This window comes from Tauraco erythrolophus, chromosome 4 (assembly GCF_009769465.1).
Source record: "Tauraco erythrolophus isolate bTauEry1 chromosome 4, bTauEry1.pri, whole genome shotgun sequence".
NCBI lineage: Eukaryota > Metazoa > Chordata > Aves > Musophagiformes > Musophagidae > Tauraco > Tauraco erythrolophus.
In genome coordinates this window covers 34,040,418-34,057,771 of record NC_141468.1, presented here as the reverse complement: position 1 = coordinate 34,057,771, position 17,354 = coordinate 34,040,418, and the positions used below count along the sequence as shown (strand labels likewise).

General features: G+C 39.4%; 1 protein-coding gene across 2 annotated transcripts in view; it reads right to left on the bottom strand.

Moving 5' to 3' along the window:
* Positions 1-779: 779 nt before the first annotated feature.
* The window catches only part of CNTN1 (contactin 1), a 99,569-nt gene continuing 82,994 nt past the window's right edge, over positions 780-17,354 (bottom strand). For both annotated transcript variants that reach the window (XM_086609822.1, XM_086609823.1), the window contains one exon: positions 780-859. In XM_086609822.1, coding sequence (XP_086465948.1) covers positions 780-859 — 80 coding nt within the window. The remainder of the gene's footprint in view (positions 860-17,354) is intronic.

Genomic DNA, 17,354 nt, shown 5'->3' with positions numbered 1-17,354 from the left:
TAGCAACAACGACCATAACGGAATTATTCAACAGAATTATTTTAAGAAAAGAATACGGTAAATCTCGTGTCTGTGAAGTACAGGTAAATTCCTTTAAGTCGAGCATGCAACGCATGTCTCGGGTGTTCTGAACATCTTTAAAATAAAAAAATGCATTCTCACTGACTTTTATTTCAAGTCAAGTCCTTCAAATTCTATCCAATAGCCTCAAGAAATATAGCTCTAAAAAACTGAAATGTTTTTGCTTTGACTGTCTCTCTAAAATCCAGTAATCCCAATAAATGATGATGGGGCCATTCAAAAATATGCGGTACACGAAACATATAGGATAGTACAGACAGACGTAGTACTCTTACATTTATCACATACAATCAACATTTCAATCTCTATTATATTTCACAATTTGTTATTCAAGTTAAAGCACCTACGAATGGTGATTTTACTTTCACTGTACAGCCTATGTTATTGGGTTTTAACACTGTAACTTGCCCCATTGGACCAAATCATGCAACTGTCACAGATCAGCATAAGTGTTTTATAAGGCATATTGGAACAAGTTAAAAATATTTCTTAGCCTTTCAAAAGTTGATTTACTTCATGAAGGAGTTCCTGGATGCCTCAGTCCTCTTAAAGTTCATAGGAAATCGGTAGGGTAATTTATTTTAAAGTGTAATTTATTTGGCTTAGGATGGTGCCACAGGAATCAAAAAGAGTCGTGGTCCTCATCTTCAAAGGGAGTCCTTTGTGTCAGGCGGAGGACAAGGTAAATCCAGCTACATTCAGAATCCCGAGCAGGCGAGGACACCCAGGGTAGGCACCACCAGGACCAGGAGCAGAGTCGGTACTCCAGCAGTGGCACCTGTGCATCGAACAGATGAAACACGGTATTGGTCTTAATTCAGTATTACTCGCGGCAGCGGGGAACAACGCTGGATGCGAACAAGAACGTTGGGTATGAAGGCTGGCAAGAAAACCAGCTGGCGTGTCTCAGCACAGCCCCTACCTGCATGGACGATCTGAAATGGACAAAGAGACTTGCTACAGTACAGCGGAGGACTTGCTCTTCTGTTCTGCACGAGCTGTTTATGCAGCGTGTTTATACAAGCAGCAAGGCCATTCAGAACACATCAGTGTATTTTGATTTGGCCGGTCCAACAAGCCAGAAGGTTATACCAGGAGGTAAAAGGTCAAAATAAATATTTAAACATGTGAAAACAAAATTAATGGAGTCTTTGAAATGCGACGAAGCAAAGAGACACCTTTGGAAACGTTAATGTTCATATGATCAGCAATAATCTGAGAGATGTCAAAGAGCCTGGCCCGTTTGTTTACCTGCCAGATTACGAAGTCCAGATGGCTGATTTCTAGCAGTGTGGCATTTACACATTTACATCTGTTAAAGTCACAAGGGTCTTTCTTAAACAAATATTTTAAGATAAAAAATATTCATCGACAGTTTTCAAACTTTACCTGACTTGCTCTGGCAAACAGGCACAAGAATTGCTATTATGTCACATGGCTTGTGTTGTCATGGTCCAGCTCCCTGTTAAGAAGCATCAATATGAGAAAATAACCAAGACAAACTGTGCCTAGCTGTCAGTCTTGGAGATGGGCCAAAGGAGCTGGAGAACAGGCTGTTCTTTCATTCCAGAGAGTGCTCGTCTAGGTCAGGATGGTAGCATGTAGGTAGGCAGTGAGGGACTCAGCTTACTGCTCATCTTGCTGTTGAACACAGACTAAGGACAGAGTGCTTGTTGCTGGTGGTGACAGTCCTGAGGAACTGCTGGAACCGTCCCACTGAATGGCTCTCCTGCAAATGTTCTTCTGAAGGAGGAAAATCATACTGAAAAGGTAACACGTGATTCTGTTCAATATCTTTATCAATGATCAGGACAAGAGGATTGAGTGTGCTTTCATTAAGTTTGCAGATGACATCAAGTTGGGTGGGAGTGTTGACCTGCTTGAGGATAGGAAGGCTCTACAGGGAGATTTGGACAGGCTGGATTGATGGGCCAAGGCCAATTGTACGAGGTTCAACAAGGCTGAGTGCTGTGTCCTGCGCTTGGGTCACCTCAATCCCATGTAATACTACAGGCTTGAGGAACTGTGGCTGGAAAGCTGCTCAGAGGAAAACAACCTGGAGGTATTGGTCAACAACCAGCTGAACATGAGCCAGCAGTGTGCCCAGGTGGCCAAGAAGACCAATAGCATCCTGGCTTCTATCAGAAATAGTGTGACCAGTAGGACTAGGGAAGTGATTCTCCCCCTGTACTCGGCACTGGTGAGGCTGCACCTCAAATACTGTGTTCAGCTTTGGGCCCCTCACTACAAGAAAGACACTGAGGTGCTGGATCATGTCCAGAGAAGGGCAACAAAGCTGGTGAAGGGTCTAGAGCACAAGTTATGAGTAGCGGCTGAGACAACTGGCATTGTTTATTTACCCTGGAGAAAAGGAGACTCAGGGGAGACCTTATCACCCTCTACAACTACCTGAAAAGAGGGTGTAGCGAGGTGGGTGTTGGTCTCTTTTCCCAAGTAACAAGTGATAACACAAGAGGACATGGCCTCAAGTTGTGCCAGGGGAGGTTTTGATTGGCTATTAGGAAGAATTTCTTCACCGAAAGGCTTGTCAAGCATTGGAACAGACTGCCCAGGGAAGTAGTTGAGTCACCATCCCTGGAGATATTTAAAAGACATGTAGATGTGGTGCTTAGGGACATGGTTTAGTGGTGGACTTGGTAGCATTAGGTTTACAGTTGGACTTGATTATCTTAAGGGTATGTTCCAGTGTAAATGATTCTATGATTCTATCAACCAAACAGCAGAGATTTCAGCAGGCAGCCCTGTTTTATCTAACAACAGGCACAGTATGACAAATTTCAAGTATCTTTCATAGAAGTTAAAGGCTCAAAATAGCATTCACATTTTCTCATCAGACCTCTTGCAAGGACAAGTAAATCACATCATCTTGTCCAGTATCATGCAAGCTTCTAGAAAGACAGGTCTATAGGTTTTACACATCTGCTGCAGAAGTTTCTGCATCTTTCAGGATAAATAAAAATCTTGATTCTTCATTTTCTATCTACCTCAAAACTCCTATTAATAAGGAGTTTATTAATTTCAAGTTCCCAAAACAAGATCCTGAGTGTGAAAAAAATGCTAGTTTGAAGTGAGAATTTGGCCAAATAAACACCTGTAAGTTATCTTCAAGCATTTAATTCTTACAGTATTTCCTACTCAGAATAACAAGAAGAAAGTAAAGAAACTAGATGGAAATGGAATTGATTGAAAACAAACCTCATTTTTATAAAGTCTGTGGACTAAGTCCAAATCAGAAAACTCCAGAGTTCATCAGCTCATCAATTAGCTGTGAATACAACGAAGTGATAGTATTTAGTCGATTGTGGTTCCTACCTACATAATTGCAGGGATTTTTTCTGACAGGGTTTTCACAATGTGTCTTAATACACTGTGAATTTGACGTCCTTCAGATCAGCACCTCCTCTGATGTACCATACATGTACGATTTGCAATTCCGAGACGAAAGCACTGTCCCCTAAACAAGTCTTAACTAAGGATATCATATACAGTCTTAATTTTTGTGCTGGGCAGAGCTTCTCCTCTTTGCAGAGTCATTTAATTCAGCTTTCATCTGCAGTTCCCCATGTTCATAGCACTATCTCCTCTCTTCATTTGGCTTTAAACAGCCCCACTCCAAACAACAGCAGTTTTCAGGCAGTTGTTTGGGAGCGTATCTCAAACTAGAGTGCTTAGTCTTCTTTCCTCACAACTGCCTTATTACAGCACTTGCCAAGCATTGGTATGGTGGGAAAAATCAAGTTCCACCCGATTAGATACATAGCACATGTGTATCACTAGAGAGAACTGGGTCTAAAAATATCTTTCATCCAAGATCTCTCTCTCTAGACAAGGTGTCAGAGGAGTGTCTGCCCTCCTTGTCCCAAGAACAGAAGTATGCTTATGAGTTGACCAAATACCACATGACAGGATGTGCCTGCAGCTGTTCCTACACATGTATGTACAGCTGGTCACTTACCAAATCATTTAAGAAAAAGGAGACCATATGCCACTAGCAGACAGAAGGCCTGACTTGTTTACAGAAGGCCTTCAGTAGTGAATTTAAGTGCTATTGCAAAGGCAGATGTGAAAGGCAGTTTCTCCTGACCCTGAAGTGTCTCCTGAAGTCCTATGCAGATCCCATCAGGGATATATTCAGAAGACAGTCTCCAAGATGGAGCCAACTATTTCCCTTCTTGTTTCTACCATGGAAGGTGAAAACACATATTTCTACATGATCCCTGTTTCTTCATTGCCCCACCAGGGAGAAAATCCACAGCATTTTCCAAGAAGGCAGAATTTTAGGGCTTTCCCTACAGAATTTATTTCCAACTTCAGCCATATTCCTTCTATTCTCCCCCTTCTTTCTAGGTCCACCACCTTACTCCTCCTGACTCTGGTCCTGACTCAAATGAAGTCCTTCTGCTGCTCTTCTCTCTTTCCTGTCCCCCATACTAAACTTCACCCTCAGCTTTCTCTTGCTTCTGATGTCCCAAAACTCTTCTCTGCTCCCACTACCACCTTTTCCCCTACTACTGTAGGGATGTTCTTGAAGTCAAGATTTCTTAAGTCCTTTCTGATATGAAAGTACTTGGAAAACGAAGACGAGAGACCTACCAATTCTTCTTCATCAGCTCAATTTAGCTGTAAAAAGTACATTTCTATGAACCATACATTTTTCCATAGGAAGCAGTATATCCACCTCAGTGAAAGATAAGGAACACACCGGAAAATTGCTTTTGTAAGTATCCATAAAGAGAGGAATTTTATGCTTAAGATGAACTTGAACATATGTTCAAATATATTCTCATACATAACAACTGCACTTTTTGGCAATTGTGAAAGTATGGGATTATGTTTTTATGTATTTTTTAGTGATTTATGAGACATATTAATCTTTCCTGTAGTCTTTATCCGTACATATCAAAGTAGTGGTTCTTAATGAATGAATAATAGCCAAAGAAAAAAAAAAATCCAGATTTTATATTTAAGAATATCCACATAAAATGTATTCTGCCTTTGTTAGACCAGGATAATGGAGTTGGAAAGACACAACTAAAGTCATATTTTGAATGCTTCTAATGAAGGAAAACATGAAAAAAAGCTTGCTGAGTGAAGTCGAATGATGATCAAGTTGAGGAAATTTATATTTGCATGTAACTATTCTACAAAGATTATATTCAAAAGTAATGAAATCAACTTAATGTTTAAATGAAACAGACATTAAAACAATTCTGGCTTTGATGTATTTCCCAAGTTTTTGTAACAATTTGTTATTAAAAATACATCATTATTTTCTTTAAATGTTATTGTTAAGATAGGACATTTTTGGCCCTTTTCCCAACATCAGTATCTTTTTATACTGAATTGTAAAAAAAAAATCTAGGGATCTGTTTAGAAATCTTACTTTCATCAGATCTGTGAACCAGGAAATTAGTTACTGGTCATTTATGAAACTGTCATATGTGAATAACTTCTCTTTCTCAGTGGGAAAGTGTTTGCCCTGCCAACATACACAAACTACAAGCTACTCCTTGGCTAATCATGAGCTGATCCTGTTGTGGCAGAACTTTTCTCTGCTTTTGTTGTCAGGAAAGACTGTACAAGAATTCATTTGTATCAAATGACATCGGTTTTCCTAGTTTCTGTCCCTGTTTCGGCTGGGACAGTTAGTTTTTCTTTTTAGTAACTGGAATAGCTCTGTGTTTTGGATTCAGTATGGGGTTTGTTAGAAGAAGAATAGTGATAGCGTTTACACTTGGTGCCGAGACATCAAGCACTTTTCAGCTTCCCATGTTTTGCCACTGTGCCTGAGTGCAACAGACTGGGGGGAGCACAGCCAGGACAAAGTGCCCACAACTTCTAGTTTACGATTTGAACTTAGATTTAGGACTGAGGGCTAAATTGGCCAATGGAGTATTCCACATCATGCAATGTCAGGCCCAGTATATAGATGAGGATTGACCAGGAAGTTTAGATCTCTCTCTTCTGGGGGACACTCTCAGTCTCTTCTTGGACTCTCGGTCTCTCAGAGCTCCCCCCCTCTCTCTCCCCATCTCTCTCTCTGGGCCACTCACTCATTCGGCATTGAGGTGTCAGGACTTATCTGTTTTGGGATCACTTGCCGGGACAGGATGGGTGTTTGTCACCAGGTGGTGAGCAATTACACTGTGCATCACTTGTTTGTACCTATTATTATAATTTTATATACATATTAATATATTATTATTTTTTGCTGTTTTATCATTATTAATTTAAATTTTTTTTTATTATTATTATCAAACTGTTCTTATTTCAACCCATGAGCCTCTTTCCCTTTTTCCCTTTAATTCTCTTCCTCATTCCCCAGGGGCTAGGGGAGGGTGAATGAGCAGCTGCATGGCTGTTTAGTTGCCAGCTGGGTTAAATCATGACAGTTCCCAGGTACTGAACATTGAGGGAGATGTCTACATGACTGTTCAAGTTTGAGAAGGAGTGTGTTTTTAAAGTGAGTATCTATCTCAGCTGCCCCCTTTATTGGGGTTTATTTCGCACTGCGGAGCTGTCTTGGATACCCTGTGTAGTACTGGACTAGAGGAAATGCAAAGTGAAAACTGACATGAGCATACAGTGTGGAGCCGGATCTTCAGCACTGCCATTTCTCTCTACAGATCCACTCCTCTTGTGCTGCAAAAATTGTTCAGGTAGATGCAGACTGGCTATCTGAACAATACAGTTGCTGCAACAAATTTTTCATGACACAAGTTATCATAAATGTAAGGAAAAGAAAAATTTTTCTTACCAAGACTGGTATTTTAGATGATTCATAAAGGATTTAAGTTTGTAATGTAATTTTTGTAACTCGTTAGGAAATGAGTCTGCCTTTGTGTCTGTTTTGCAAAATAGATTTCTTTTTTTCTGAAAGAATGGCCAAACTCCTACTCATTTTCCTGTAAATAATATCCTCCTTTTGGTCCAGGACACAAGGACCGATCTTCCACTGGGGCTGTTTAAATATCTCTTTCTTTTACTTTAAGACAGGTAAATGCAAAGGCTTCTCATATTCTGTTTCTCCTTGCTTCTAACTAAGCTTTTTCACTTCTCTGGGAAAAAAATCAGGCCACCTGAAAAAAAAAAAAGGATTTTTGCCTGCTCTGTTTGTTAGATTCTTTAGCACCTATTTTCTTTAGCATTCATTAATATCTGTTTTCTGTTTTCATATTTACCCAGGTAGAACAGAAGAGCAGGAAGAGAAAGAATGTAATTTCTTCAAGTGAAACTAAATTGCATAAAAGAAGCAGGTGGGTTTGTAGTTCTGTCAACTGGCTTCTAAAAAGAAGTTCCACTTGTCACGGCTGGAAATACTGTCTTCATGAAAGACTATTGCAAAAGAAATGGGTAGTATCAGCTGACATGATTTAAATTCTGCTATCTCTATTCATGCTAAATGGAAAATAACTGAACTAATTAGAACATGCTTATTTTATATCACTGGCGTCGTTGCTAAGTCATGGGTCCAACTTTCCCTTGTCTAGGAATACCTTTGTTTGGGCACGAGGAAATTTTCCTGTTGCCTGTGCCATAAACCTTTCAAGAAAGGCGCTATGGAGTAATTCACAACCCTGTGAATCACTGTTTTGCAGCACAGTAGATGTATAGGATGGCAATAATGCTGTCTGTGTATCTGCCTGTGCTTTGTGCCACGCTAAGGTTTGCTGCGCATCTGCAGATCAGCTTTGAAGCTATGAGAAGAAAAAGAGAGAGAACATTAAAAACATAGCTGAAGGGCTGCTGATAGCCTGGGTGGTTTGTCCATCACATGGTGTTAAGTCTGTCTTCTCCTACTTGAAAATCCAGTAGCTAGAGCCAAGTAAACATTTTGGTTTGTCTTGGTAATGGCACCTGGCACGTCGGCAGTGTCAGCAGGCAGCTGCAGGGGCTTCTTTGCCATTCGCTCTGGCCCTGCTACAGACCTGGACTGCCAAAATTAAAAGATGCCTTGGACTCTGAGGAAAAAGAGGTAATTTTCAGTCAGTGGGCCACTATTTAACTATTAATAAATGCAAATTACTTCTCAGGTACCTCCTCCCCTTCACATGTATTACTGTTCATTACACGTTCTTCTCCATGGAGAGTTAAGTAGAAGACCACAGGTAATATTTTTAAAATGTACTCTTTTAAAGCAGTATACTGAGCAAATAATAGCAAGAACAATCTATGGGGGTCCTTCTGTGACCCAGGCAACAGTTGTAGTTGTACTTCACATGCATTTTGTGAGTTTCAAGGCTTGTCACATCTCTCAGCATCTTCCCGGTCTCTCCAGTCGTCAGCGATCCCACCAGACAAACTGGCTCACCAGTAGCACCAGGAATACTGCCAGGCCAAGTAAGGCTGAACCATGTGCTCAGCCAGGACGAGGTGTTCAGTGCTGCAAACTGCCTGCTGAAGCAGCACGAGGAATTTGGAGGGAGTTTCAGTAGCTTGCCCCTACAGAAAAGCTTATCTGTGATGGCACTGATTGTCTGGTGTGGCAAAACACTTGGCTTTGAATGTTCCCACATAAGCGTGTTTTGCACTGCCTCAGAAATTATGGTTTATAGTCATTCAGAGGAATTTGATCATCCTCTGAGAAAGTAATTGACACATTTTCATCAAAAAGGGTTAATTTTTCAGGAAAAAATGGGAGGTCAGAAGAGCAAGTTTCACTGTAACCCTGAAAAGAAGAAAAAGGACAGATCTTCTTTGGCCAGTTAGCATGTCTGGGGATTTCTGAGTGAGGAACCTATTCCTCCTTGTTCAAGAAAATAGGGATTTGTAAATGTTTTTGTGAATATTTTTTGCAAATAAATTCACTCCAAGTATACACCAGATGTGTCACTCCTTTTCACTTGCAAATAGTCCACATTTAAAGAACCACATGGTACAGTAGGTGAACAGTAGAAACTCTTCAGGTGTGAAACGGTGAATTAATGGGAAAAATATCACAGGTTTTTAATTTCTGTGTTCTTGGGAACAAATGTGGCACATATAAATACTGAGGTACATTAAAAGCCTGCCTTAAAAATCTTCATCTTTCATCCTGGAAGCCTGGCTCACACACCAGAAGATAAAGAAGGATGCCCTCAGCTTCTACAAGAGCAGAAGCGCCTGGTCTCAGCAGGCTGGATGACAGAGCTAGGGAGAGGCCACCGTCCCTCTGCAGCACATGACAAGGCTTGCACAGCATTTACAGTACAGAGCAAGGCTTATGCTCATGAAACTGGCCATGTGCCATACAGTCTTCAGATATAGGTAAGTCCCATCAGTGCACAGCCCTTGAGAACGAAGGAAGCAAAGCAGAAGGCAGGCAGTGCTGCTAAAAGATGGCCTCCCTCCCTCTGCGTCCTTGCACAGCAAGCAAGGAACAAAGGGAACAGGAATTGCCCAGAGCTGGGGAGCAACGTGGCAAATATGCAACAGAATCAACTAGTGGACTGAGAAACAGCAAAGAAAATAAGTTAGTCCAACAGGCCAGCTCAGCTTAAATTTGGCCTTGCTATTCAGCAAGGCAGAAAAAAATCTTAAATCGGGCGTGAAAGTTACTGCAGAAAGCAAGAAAGCAGACAGCTGACCTAGCACGTTCCTCCCTAGAGAAAAATAACGTTATTTTTACTGATAAGGATATACTTTGAAGAATTGGGTACTGTTAAACCAGAAAGATCAATACAATTTAAGCTGCCCAGGGAGGTGGTTGAGTCCCCATCCCTGGATGTGTTTAAGAATAGGGTGGATGAGCTACTTGAGGATATGGTTTAATGGGGATTAGGGATGGTTGGACTCGATGATCTCTAAGGTCTTTTCCAACCTAGAAATCTATGAATCTATGAATCTATGAATTTTCCAGGGTAGCTGGGTAGCAGGATCTCTGGTAAAGAAGATAGATAGGAATAGGCAGAATGAAGAATCTTAGAGGGCTGTGTAGGCTGCATAAACCAGAGAAAAAGTACACTGGTTAATATAGAACGTTTACTGGGAATGCTTGAATTTGCCCAGTTTCAAACAAAAGTAAAACAAAAGGAGAAAGAGATGAAGGTAGAAACTAGCAAGAAGACACACAAAAAAACAAGATCAGGAGGTTAGTGTAGAAATTGTTCCTGTTTCAATACATTTGTTGGCAACTCCATTTGGCTCTCTAACCAAGTAATTTTCAGATTGTGAGGACTTTGTAGGTACATGCAGGAAAGGCTGTGATCAGTATCACATTCTCCTCCAGCTGAGCAAATCATTTTACGTTTTGGTGTCCTGATACAGAAGTACTGACAGTCATTGTAACTGAGTGCAAATGCTTCCTTTAAAGTCAACAAAGCTTTTTACCTCCATTCTGTGTAATGTCAAAAAAAAATTGAAACAAACCATCATTGTGTTCTATTATTACAGAAAATAATAACTTAGAAATGCATTAAATATTTCTTTTAGGGCGAGAGAGACAAAATCTTCTCATGTGGAGGTAAATGAGAGAAACAATTTTTTGCAGATAATCTAAACGAGCCAGCAGTGCCTGAACCCAGCTTTAAACAGCTGCTCATCTGTTCAGATGAGTGACTTATTTTGCCACATTAAATATTACATTTTGCTTATTTCTGTTCAGCAGTATTAGAATGTAACGCTGTTGCAGAATTAAGCGCAAAAAGACTGTTATGTTTTTTAACATATATCCTATATCATGTAAATATTGCCTCACATACAATAGAGTTTAAGTAGCTTTTTACTTAATTTCTCCTGTATTGAGCCCAGGAAGATGGATTTTTCTAAAACATACCCTCCAAAAAGGCTTGCAGCCTTGATTTAAAAACAGCAGGAGTTGAAAAGCAAAAACTCAAGCAAATTTTCATGCTTCTAGAGAAGATATTTTCCAATTGATCTTCTATTAGAATTTCTCTCCTGATAAAGTTCTTCAGTCACTCTATAGCTAGAGCCACAAGCACCAAATCTGATACTCTGAAACATTCACACGGACTTAGATGAAGGATCCTTCTGACATTTCCTACTTTAACAGAAGTAATATTCCTCCTTCCCTTCCCACTGGTTTAATATAATTGTGCTGAACAGGCACAGAAGACAGACGAGGTAGCACTTTCCTCCAGTGCCTGCTTCTAAGAAATCTGTCGTCAACTCTCCATCTATTGCTTCTATGAAAAGGCTTTAGAAATATGGTGAAAGTAAAACATACAGCATTAATCTTTAAAGGCAAGAACATTTTGACACTGAAGTCCTTCAAGTATTCTGAAAAAGGCATGGAGAATTTCAGTATGTAATAAGATGTACTATTTATATACCTATGTAAAGAAGGCAAAACATACACAAGTATTTCCTATATGGTCACTGGAACTTAAAAGATATGTTCGAGATTGCAAATATGTGATTTTATCTGCTCTTTATATGTACAGTAACGAATAAATCTGTTTATACATGAATACAAACCTGCCAAATAATCACAGTAAAAACTATGCTTCTAATGAAACATTTATAATTTAATTTACTGTCAGTAGATGGGAAGTTCAAAAGTTGCACAGTTCGCAGGAGCACAGGATACCTGGTTATACCTGGTTGTACCTCTGGGGTTGTCTAGTCTGATCTCCCACTCATATCAGGACTGTCATCAACACTGGATGTCATCAGCCACACCTTTGCCTACCTGAGTTGTAGAAATCTCCAAAGTTGAAAACTGCACAGCCTCTCTGGGTAACCTGCACTACCTTCTGGGTGAAATTTTTTGTAACATCCAGTTTGAAATTCCCAAATTGCAATTTCTGGCCACTGCACTGTATTATATCATCTGCCATCATCAAGACTTTGGATTCATCATCTTTGTAACAGCTCTTGATACAGTTATGTGCTTCTGTTAGATTGCCCCTCTCCACTACGCTAAACCTTGGTGTTTATTAAAGGAACTACAGTCTGTGATACTTCCTCAATAATAGACTTAAGAGCTGTGCACCTTCTGTACTACCAAAGAGTGCTTCTGAAGTCCCTTGGACTTTGCTACTGAAGTAACCAGAAAACTATCAGTGCTGCCTTTGTCACAAAATCACTGGATTTTGTTCTCCGAAGAGAGAGGTTTTGTCCAAAAGTGTGTTACAGCAGTGTCCTGGTTTTAGCTGGGACAGTTAGCTCTTCTTTTTAGCAGCTAGAAGCTCCGTGTTTTGGTTTTACTCAGTGGCTCGCTCCGAGAAGAATGCTGATAGCAAGTTGATGTTTGTGGTTGGACGTGAGACTCCAAGGACTTTTCAGTGTGCCGGAGTGCAGAAGCATGGCGGGATAAGGGGGCCACGATTCCCCTTGTGATTTGTGGTGGAACCTAAGATTGAGGGCCAAACTGGCCAATTAGTATTCCATATCATGCAGCGTCATGCCCAGTATAAAAGTGAGGGTCAGCCGGACAGAAGGGCTTTTGCGCTTTGGCTCTTTCGCCACTTTTGCTCTTTTGCGTTTGCTGCGCTTTTGCTCTATTGTTTTTCTTTCTTTTTCTCTCTCTCCCAGTACTCCCACTCTCGGAGTACTCTCTCTCTCTCTCTGCCCCTCTCTATTTCGGGGCCTCGCGTTTGTCCGGGATTGCAGCTTTGGGATGAGACGGGCTTCGCATACGAGGGGGTGGTGAGCATCTACACTGTGTATTAAATCATCTGTATTAAATTGTTCTTATCTCAACCCACGGGTTTCCCGTTTATCCTTTAATTCTCTCCCTCATCCCTGGGGCTGGGGGAGGGTGAGTCAACGACTCGAGGGGGGGGGGGGGGGGGCGGCAATTCGGTTGCTGAAGCGGCCTAACCCACAACAAGCAGACATCTAACCTGGGACTTCTCAATCACTCTCCTGGATAAGAAGAAAAAAAGTCTGGCCAGGTTAGGTGCATAAAACTGAGAGGTATGAGTATGCCACCACTCCACAGCACTCATATAAAGTAAGACAGAATATTAACCACTGAACTGAAATACACCACAAGGATTTGAATAATGCATTTGCACGGCTTGCTACTTGAAAATTAAAAGATGTAAGAACTGTCACGACTAGAAAGCATTCCCTTCTTCATTCCCTCACCTCTGTGATCATGTCTGCAATCCTGTCTAGATTATTAAGGGGAAAAAATTAATGAGATGAGTCTTCTAAAGATTATTTTAAATCACTCTAAACACTACTTGGTTGGCTTTGATTTCTCAAAGCAATTAAAAATATTGCATAAATATAGTTCAATAGTTAAACGTCCTAACAAGAGGTGAAAGCAGAATATGCATTTGTATTAAATTAAATCACTATGCATCAAAGGGATTATACTATTAAAGCAAAATAATAATCTTGGCATTCACTCTTCGAGCTATGTGATTTTTTCTGTGATATTCTTTTTTTTACTAGGTTGCTACATTTAAGCATAAGAGAGTTAAATAACAATCTTTTGGATTTTTTCCATCTTCTATTAATGGTAGAGTACAATGACTATAAAATACCAAACATTTTGTTTCATTAAAGTGAAGGAGTATAGTGTTCTTGGGCTCGTGTAATAAAAACCTGAAAGAACCTGTATGATATATTTCAACAATTGCATAGAAGAATAATTCAGCCAAACTGAATTTGAATGTCAGACCTTGAATTCATTGATGAATGGATGATCCTACTGAAACATTGGCAATCAAAAGCTTGCTGAATTTTTAAAAAAGGTATTTCTAACTGCACAGGGAAGCAAAATTTATTTTTCTTCTTCTCCTTAAACATTTTAAAAGTCAGTCATTGTTTGGTCAGTAACATCCAAATTGCTGAAAACAGTAAAGAAAGTATTCAAGGGCTTCAGAAGAAAAACTAATCTTTTGTCATTAACTAAATATTACTCAGGCCTTTCACAGCACACTTTACTGAAGCTAGGAGTATAAGATCAGCTTTAGTGAGTCAGATCAAAGGCCTATCTAGCTCAGGATACTGACTTCAACAGCAGTCTGTAAGAGAGGCAGTGGAAAGGAAAAAAAAAATAAATCACGGCATGCAAAATATGACTTTCCTCTTATGTTCTTTCCTACTTGTTTCAAAGTAGCTCCTGAGCTACTTTGTAGCTTCTGTTCAATATCCCCTGAGTCAGAGGCTGAATCTAGGACCTAGTTTTAAATAACAGCTGAGAGAACAAGCATCTATTTATAACTTTGTCCTGCACAACGTCCTGTCACAGGAAGCCCACAATTTAATTTTGTGCCATGTAAAAGAGTATTACTTTGACAGCTTTCATTCTGCTGCCTGCTAACATTACTGAGTACCTTCATTCTCATACTGTGAAGACAAGTGAATAATCTTTTCCTACTTACATCTTCCTTACTGTTCACAACTACCTACTAGCCATCCTTACTCTAGCTAAAGACTCTTTGCCTCTCCTGCACTCCTGACCCAGAATTCGCTCCACAGCTGTGGTACCCTCAAGCACTTTCTCTATGCTTTTCTAGTATTTTTTTCTTTAGTATCTTTTAGTGTCTTCAGCATCTTTACTTTCTGAGATCCAAAATGAACACGTTTTCCACACAGTCACACCTTCCTATAGCATTCTTGGAAGCTTGGGGATAGTCAGCAAAATCTCCAACATGTAACAAGTAGAAACATGTAACAAGGTGTATGAAGTTGCCATAGGTTTCTTTTCTGCTAATGTTTTAAGGCACTAAAGACTTCTCATGAGTTCATGTGACCATGCAATAGCCCTCAGTGGCGATTTTGCAGGCAATTCCCAAGCTCACACAGACAGGCATGTAGCAACTCAGACTGAAGATGAAAGCAGGAGGAAGTTACATGGTCCTTTTCAAGACAGTGGTGACTTTTTCTGTTTTCTGATGTATAGCAGCTATGGATTCCTGTCTTGTTAGTATTCTCTGACAATGAGTAACCTGTCCTGCTCTTGTTTTGTGTGATATTGTTCTCTTAAACCTTTGTTGTGTTCTATACCCATGTACACACACAACCAATTTCTAGCTATAAAGCCTGTCAACCACCACTGCACAGCTTAGTTAGGAGACTTATGGCTAAAAATGAAATTTTGTTGCATTCACACTTATTATGTATCCAGGCTTTCCCATATAAATCAACATAAATGACAAAATAAACAGCGTTTGGATTATCATAGGATAATGCAAACTAAGAAAAAGTAACTAGATATGAAAACATTTCTGCAATCTGTCCTGCTGTTGAGTTCAAACACAAGAAAAAGAGGAGAAATTGAAATTAAAGAGACTATGGCTTTTCAAGGAAAGCTTGTTCTAGCACTGAATATGTTATAATTCATGGAATTGTCAAACCTTAGTTGTCAAAGGCTTGGAAGGAGGCAGTACCAATACATCAGAACTTTGATGAAATAAAATGGGACGATCAAGGAAAATCAAGAGAAATAGCAGAGAACCGAATATGTTGGTTTAGACAGATTTATGTACTACGTTAGAGGGTATTCTGAGTATTTTCTGCTTAATTTTTGAGCCACGACACAACAGCCAAATGCACTGAAAATTACAGTTCTTATAGAGGAGAGCTCTTTTGGAAATTATTGTTAGTTTAGTAGAAGCTTTTTGCTACATTCTTACCACAGATGAATAGTAGAGTTCCAAGATCAGTAACAGAGGACTGTCATGCCAGTTAGAGGACTGCTTTAATCATCAATCCTTATGATTTTTACCTATGATCTCCTCTTTTCTTATTACTACAACCATCTTTGCAACAGATGGACATTTTCAAATTATGATCAAAAGATTTTTATTTTACCACATGAAAAGTGAATGATCACCTGATTTACTTGGTATTAATATGTACAATAAATATTAATGTCCCCTTTAAATAATAATAAAAATATATTAAAATAGAAAATAATTAAAATGTTTGTATGAGTTAGTACGGGCAAAAATTTTGCATTTTCCTTTGAAAAAGCTATGCTTCAAAGCAAATACTTTTTCAGGATTCTAAAACGTGCCTCTGGCAAATGGAATTCATATGTGTATATATATGTGTGCAGTGAACACACAGAAGCTGTAACTTTTTTCTCTTGCTATAAGCATATACAATACATAAACTATTCTTTGTCCATGTCACTATTTAAACTGAGACATTCACTTAATTTCACATTTGAAGGTGAAGGTGCATGGTATCTTTATTTTTTCACCATATTTTCCAAAATCAGAAGTTACCCTCCCCTTTTCCTGATCTCAGATAAAATTTTAAAATTTGAGAGCTTGACTCTATTTTCCCCTACTCTGGAGTAAATTAATTGCACTGAGGCCAGTGCTGTTACACAAGTGAAATGAGAAAAGAAACAAGCACCATATGGTTTTAGTTCCTACTGATTGCAAGATTGCTTTGATTACATTAATTAGTATTATGACAATGCACTGCAATCCAAAAAAGCATGCAAGAGACAAAAAAAAAAAAATCTCAGCCTTTAATATATTTCAAAGAAAACAGATAAGCCTACTATTAGCCACTGAAATGGACTCCCTTTGTTAAACAAGTAGTTCTGACCTTCAGCTGGTTGTGGTATCTCAAGATTGAATTTTAAATTGTGTAGCTCATTAATTTACTATAATGGGTTTGAAAAATATCCCCAAACCCCTAACTGTACATCGGCACTGGTCAATAAAATACAACAGTTCAATAGTATATTTTACAGTTATTATAGCAATATGCTGAAATGCAGCTCAGCATATATACAGTGAGTGATTTTATGATGAGCAATTATATTTCAACATGTTCACTAAACAGAAACGCAGGTGAGATGGCTGTGTTTGGTAAACTTCCTTTCTATCGTTCTCCACTAAAACACTGTATCCCGTAGGTGGCTGACTGGTTATGTGAGAGCAAAGTTGCTGGATGATGTTTTCCTCCCTCTTCAGCATGTGCCTGGGTTTTCTGCGATGAGGAAAACATGAAGACAGTTTCTCCCTTAGACAAGGAGTTGAGCTAGAAATAACATATCTTTCTCGGTTCTTTCACATTTGACTTTCGAACTTAACTTTTGTTAGTTAAAATGTGCCGTATTTTTAATAGGGACAGTTAAGGTTCCTGAACTAGATGTTCTTGTACTTAAACCTAATTCAGATCTAATTCAGCAAGTGCTAAGAATTGCTCAGAGTACATCCACAACAGGCTGACAACACGGTAGCCTGGCACAGCAACAGTAGCCACACAAATCAAGGAAATGATTTTGGTTTGCAAAACAGTGCAACTCATATGCCTGAAACACAGGCCAAAAGATGTCTTTTTGTGTCCTGTCTGGCCTCCAGGGCTGATCCAGAATACCTCAGGTCCCCTGT